General features: G+C 38.3%; 1 protein-coding gene and 1 long non-coding RNA gene across 4 annotated transcripts; one reads left to right on the top strand and one right to left on the bottom strand.

Annotated features, from left to right (window-relative positions):
• The first annotated feature begins 1694 nt into the window (after window positions 1-1694).
• Window positions 1695-3816, top strand: LOC109013076 (cytochrome c oxidase copper chaperone 1-like). 3 transcript variants are annotated; one of them, XM_018995044.2, is made up of 2 exons: window positions 1695-1809; window positions 2727-3816. In XM_018995044.2, the coding sequence occupies exon 2, from the start codon at window positions 2754-2756 to the stop codon at window positions 2991-2993; it is 240 nt and encodes a 79-aa protein (XP_018850589.1). In that variant the 5' UTR covers window positions 1695-1809; window positions 2727-2753; the 3' UTR covers window positions 2994-3816. The 3 variants fall into 3 exon arrangements, with proteins under 3 accessions (XP_018850589.1, XP_018850576.1, XP_018850583.1); XM_018995031.2 differs by having other exon boundaries at window positions 1698-1836; XM_018995038.2 differs by lacking the exon at window positions 1695-1809 and adding an exon at window positions 1861-1983.
• Window positions 3592-5464, bottom strand: LOC109013102. The gene is made up of 3 exons (XR_001999549.2): window positions 5207-5464; window positions 4643-4687; window positions 3592-3969 (listed from the first exon to the last, which is right to left on the bottom strand). It is a non-coding gene; the product is annotated as an uncharacterized LOC109013102 (long non-coding RNA).
• Window positions 5465-6299: the final 835 nt, after the last annotated feature.

The following is a 6299-nucleotide window of genomic DNA, read 5'->3' as shown; positions in this document are numbered from 1 at the left end:
TAAGTGGTGTGAGGTTTTTGTGTAGCGTAACTCATTTCTTTTTGGTGGGTCTCCATTTTTATTTTAATTCAAGAAATAGCCTTTAACTTCAAAACAAATACCCAGAATCAAGGCTTTGAGTTGCTTCGGATCAAGCCTAGAGGGTGAAGAAGATGAAGAGGGAGTGGTGGTGGGTCCCTCTCTTTTTGGTGGGTCTCTCTTTTTATTTTAATTCAAGAAATAAAATAAACAATAAAAAAATAGCCAGTTGCACTAGGGGTGGGTAGGGGGCCTCGCACCCTGCTACCTCGCCCCCGTCGGCCCCGCCCTGCATTTATGGCCCCTAGCAGGGGCGGGTGGCGGGGAGGGCCCAACCCCGCCCTGCTCCCGCTTACATTTATATATAAATATAAATATATATTTATATTTTACAAATTGTGTATATATAAATATATATTATAATTTGTTAGACTTGCTAACAAAATATGCACTGACAAATTTAAAAACTACATAATTTAAAGACTAATACACTACAATTTACACAAAATATGCACTAGCAAATTTACAAATTACATAGTTTTTAAATTATAATCATATTTACAGAATTTAGATTTATAATTTGGGTTAAATTTTTTTTTAATTACTTTTGAACTTATAAATAATTTTTAAACTAAGTAAAATGTAGTGTTTTTTTTTAAGTAGACGGAGGCGGGGGTGAAAACTCCACCCCCCACTCCATGTAGGGCGGGGTGCGGTGAAGAAGTGGCCCCGCCCTGTAGGGGGTGGGTAGCATCCCTAATTTGCACCGCGATTTTCATAACCAGTTGTATCTAGCAAAATTGCTTTAAATACTTCCTGTCTCCTCCAAGCCCCCGTCTCATGAATAGGATGACATTATAAACGAGAGTTCCTTCAGTGAGAGTACAACATTATGATTTTGATAGAACACCACGTGTTGTCACCATTAACAAATCAACCACTCCCTCAATGCTTTCTTTCTCTTTTTCTTTTCGACATTAATTATTATACAATTAAAATTTAATTATTTTACAAATGTAGAAAATATATTGTTTATAAATATAATTTTTTATACTAATATTTTGACAAATTAAAAATAAATTTTCAGAAGATGACTACTAGAGACATAAAGTGATCTCACACATTGATGTAAAACACTCTTAATGTGTCACGTCTCCGTTCTTTATGTTTTTCCCTCTCTCTCTCTCTCTCTTCCCTCTTTCCTTCTCTCTTTCTCTCTCTCGGGGTGGTTCCCGACCACTACAAACGGCCAAAGAACGGCGATTGTCGACCACGCAAACCGTCGGCTCAGATCTTGACCACCCCGACCACCTAGCGGCGGCCACGCAGCTCTCTCTTTCTCCCTCCCAAGGTGGTTCCCGACCACCACAGACGGCTAAAGGATGACGATCGTCCACAACGCAAGTTGTCGGCTCAGATCCCAACCACCTTGGCCACCTAGTGGCGGCCACACATACAGTGTGTGAAATGTGCACCAACGTGCATAGCGAGACGTCGTGAGCTCCATGCCGACAGTGCCGCTTGGATTGCTGACGTCTTCTGCCCATCTTGAGGTAGTCCCCGACCATTATGACCGGCACGGAGAGAGGGCACAAGGAGAGGGCAGGGGTGGCAGGCATAAGAGAGAGGGAGAAAGAAAGAGAAAAAACAATGAGAGGGAGACGTGGCACACTGTGTGCCATATCAATGTGTGAAATCCTTTTGTATAATTTCTTTATGTCTATAGTATTTTTCTTTTCAGAACAGTTCTCCGCTTAAGCGCTAATAGTCCAGCACACCAACGAATAATTCGTGGGTTTTCTTTTGCCCTCTTCAGCGGTCAGCTTTCCTTTCTTTTCTTTGCTCCCTTGAACGTATAAGCTAAAAATAAAATGATGCTCATGTCTGTGTTTGTTCTGTGCTATAGTTTTGCAGCTACTACAGGACAGATATGTGGGGTTTGGGTGGTGGCTGCATAGATTTTTGGTTTCTGATACTCGTTTTATTTGTTTTGTTATTATTTTTGGTTTGCTTTGTGGTGCTGTTTGATGTCTTTTCGGTTGGAATAATTGGGAAGTTTAATCGGATACTGCCCACCATCTATTTGATGACTAGCCCATATGGGTTCATGACTCGATAGTTTTTGCATTTACTAAAGGCCTTGTTTAGCTAAGCAAGTTATTTGCGCTCTTAGAATTTATTTTTCTGTGGGTAAACCGGCCATCACAAATTTGTTCTTCATACACTTCCATTTTGTTTTCTGGAATTCAATTTTTTCCCGACTTTGTTTCACTGTATATTGGGTTTGCTTTCTTCAGAACTTCTTTTCCTGTTTTCTTGAAAGGAAATTTCCGGAACAACCGTAGAAAAAGATAATATATAATGGACACATTTTCGCCATGCGAGTTTGTAAGGAACAAGAGAAAATGAGGATGCTGGGTGAGAAATCTTGAAAGAAAATTTATAAGGGAAATTTTAATAACCGGAGATATCAACTTGCTAGGATTGTTTCGATGAGGAAAAAATCCTAGGATAGATATCTTTGCTTTTACTTTCTTTTCATGGTAGTCAACTTGATATGGAGAAATAAAATGAATTACGAGATGTACATGCTAGTACTGTATATCTATTTCATGTCTAATTGTTGCATTTCTTTCGTATAGCTTTTGCTCTGCTCTCTGAATTGTAGTTTTCACTTTTCAAATCTTGTTTTTTGGTTTCTTTTTCAGTATTCTATCTCTAAAGGTCTTGTCAGAATGGGTGAGCTATCCACAAATAGTTCCTCCCCTGCTTTAGATTTGCCAGCTGCAGAGCAAAACCAAGGGTTAGCTGTTAAAACTAGTCCAGAGTCCAAGCCAAAGAAAAAGATATGCTGTGCTTGCCCTGATACTAAGAAGCTGAGAGATGAATGCATTGTAGAACATGGGGAAGAAGCTTGTGTTAAATGGATTGAGGCTCATCGCAAGTGTCTTCGTGCAGAGGGCTTCAATGTTTGAGATTGGTAGAGGTAATTGAGTTGATTACATGATCGACGAAAACAAGGTTAAAGCTCAAACTATTCATTTTAGGATCACACATATCATATGATATTCAGAATTTCAGAATAAAGCCGGGACAGGCAGCTTCTTTTTACTGTTAGGTTCACCCATAAGCTTCTTACTTGTATGTTCTTGATACAAAGCGAAAGCACAGCCAAAACACATTGAGAAGTGAGGATCTATTACATTTTGTATTTGCATTTGTTAATTTTATCTATATATTAGTGGACATCTAATTACCAAGTTCTATCTTTGATTTCTCAATTTTTTGTTCGACTGATCTTATATATTCATAGTATAGTCTGTTTTGCTCTTATGCCTCTTGGCAAATTATTCTGTATGCGGGAAAGTTTAGGTTGTTCCTTTTAAGACATGTTTGCTAGCTCTCCAGTTTTGGGAGTAACGGAAGATATATACAGCAGCATCGTCTTCTGATCAAAATTGATCTGAGATTTAAACGTAAAAAGGGCCCGAAATTGCCGTCTTCTACCATCAGATGATCAGTCTTGAGACGGCCGGGACGATGTTTGAGTAAATAATCAGAAAGAAAATAGGAGCATGTACGCACGTGAGCGTAAATATATTAGAAGTCCATTTAGTTTAATCACACAAGGCCACAGAGATGGCCATGTTACATGACTATGAAAGATGCAGAAACATAACAGGAGACAACGATCGAACCCACTTAACAGACAACAAGCACATTAGAGTACTTTAACAGAGGACAGCACAATTATTCAACACCAATACATTATTCATGACGAGAGTCGACACACGATTCCACATATATAATACCATGTATCGATCGGTGGGCGGGGCTTGGCTTAGTTACCCACAGGTGCAGTCAATGCAGGGGCAGCTAGAACCGCACTTGCACGTGCCAGTACCGTGCTCAGCTGCTGGAGCATCCATGACCACCACAGTGTCGATGTAGCTGCATGCAAAAGTACCGAGGATTTCCAACATATATATGCGTGTCAGATATTACTAGTCTGAAGAGATCATGATCATTTTTTTTTTTGTTTGTTTTATAAACATGATCTTATCAAATGAATAAGTACAAGAATACCTGCATGGTTTTTCGTTTTTAGTTCTTCAAAAAAGAGTAATAAAATATGAGTCGTGTTACACAGAAATAAAATCACATATTTTTAAATGGTGTGCAGGATTACGGAGCTTAAGTCTATTAATGAAATATTCATGGTACATGATGATCTTATCAGTCTATAAGACAATTTAATCATTTTATTTGCGTGGTTTTTCTGGGTCATTCAACTTGGATAAGAAAGATCATGCATGTTGGATTTTTCTCTCTGCATATGCATGCTCACAATCCCATGTCTTCGTAGTTTTGTTAATTGCTTGTTGAGGTTCTGGTCTGCTTTTCCATTTAGGTTAATTTGTTGATTCAAATTATATGTTTTGTTTTTCATTAATATTGAAAATTTGAAGCTACTAGTTTACTTTGTTGTGGCCACAATATATTTGAAACTAAGACTGTCATCTTGCAATTAAAAGTACCCATGCATTTCATAATAGACTTGCGAGGGCCACCAAAGGAAAAAATAAAAAAATAAAGTTTTCCCTTGAATTTTTGAAGTCCTTACCTCTTCTCAGTCTCCACGACGAGCCCGTAGCTGTTTCCCTTCTTCCTGTGATTCCAATCGTACGTACGTGTTATATTATTAATGATTATTGCTATCAAAAGAATTGATCAGGTCTCAAACTCAACCACAAACTAGATATTCGAAAGGAAGCCTAGCTAGCTAGATGAAGGTTGCAGGCATATATATATATATATATATATATATATATATATCTGGGATTGATCTACATCAACATGGCGCAAATTAAATGCATGGATTTGAAACTTTCGCATGCATACTCTGATAGAAGACTTTGTGGGAAAGAATTAAAGAAAGCAAACATCATAATAAGTACTGGTTAATAGATATACCTCAGAATAACGTCTCAGATCATATAATAATACCATATATAAGATTCAAGCTAGCTAGAGTGCTACTCTCTCTAAAACAACCAGGTTGAGGCGCTCAATATAACAGTGTATATGTAGCCATGCATGCACGGAATCATGCAAATGATGAGAAAACTAATCAACCAGCTGATCTATACGGCCAAAAGCTGCTCGCAAATAATGAAGAAACACTTACACGCACTGACTCTTGTCAGCGCAGCTGCAGCCGCTGCACTTGTCCGACATGGTTGATTGGGCTAAGGATGCACGAACGATGAACTTAACAAGGAGATTGTTTTAGCTTTGTATGAGTTGCTGCTATATCTCCAAGCTCTGCTGCGTGATGGTCCTCTTTTTATAGAGGGAAAAGCCAAGGCTAGTTCAATATTGGCCGGCTAAGCCTCAAGTCGAGGGTGGGGTACTCCCGGTAGGCGGTAAGCATGAGAGGAGCACACGCCTCCCAAGAACAATCCGAAGGAATCTTGATAATGGAAGACTTGGCCTCCTATCCTCCTCTCATGTCAACTTCATGATCTCTCTATTCTAGCTGCAAAAGACTACAAATTAAGACTTATATCATCTATACATATATCTAGCTATATATCTTGATATTCTCAACTGAGCGTAACTTTAAGTGCTCCATTCGGTGGATCAAATTAGGAATATATTGCAGTGGCCTTACACACACATGATACATATATGTATATGTATATGTATATATGTATCGATCGAGACGCATGATCATGCATGCATGTAAGCTACATATATACATGCATGCCCCGATATCTGCACAAGCATGCATGCATGCATGGGTGTCCATTTATCATTATATATGATAATGTAAAGTTTAGTTTAACAAAATAAACACAAAAACTGAATGGCCGGAAATGATCGAAATATTGTGGCTAATTTATTTTTATTTTTATATTTTTGAGGCAGCAAACAAAATCACCTCAATATATACCTCAGCTTATTGGCGGTTTCCATTAACTTTCCACAGCATGCTGCATCATGACTTGCTTCTCCGATTAGCCAACTTTGCTTTCAGACATTTTTGTCAAAGAAAGTTAGCCTCACATTCATGTTTTCGATCTTTTTATCCACGAAGCAAGAGCCAATTGAGAGATCAGAGAGAGAGAGAGTCAAGATTAGCCAAGCATCCATTGTTGTGGTTTGTGGGTCCCATGCATGCATGCATCCTATTAGCCCGAAAGCTTAAAGCTTTTCTAAATCATGATATATATATATATATATATATATATATATATATATATATAGCTTGGATTCTG

Source organism: Juglans regia, chromosome 2, assembly GCF_001411555.2.
Source record: "Juglans regia cultivar Chandler chromosome 2, Walnut 2.0, whole genome shotgun sequence".
NCBI lineage: Eukaryota > Viridiplantae > Streptophyta > Magnoliopsida > Fagales > Juglandaceae > Juglans > Juglans regia.
The sequence above is the reverse complement of the archived record's forward strand: the minus strand, read 5'-3'. Positions and strand labels throughout refer to the sequence as shown.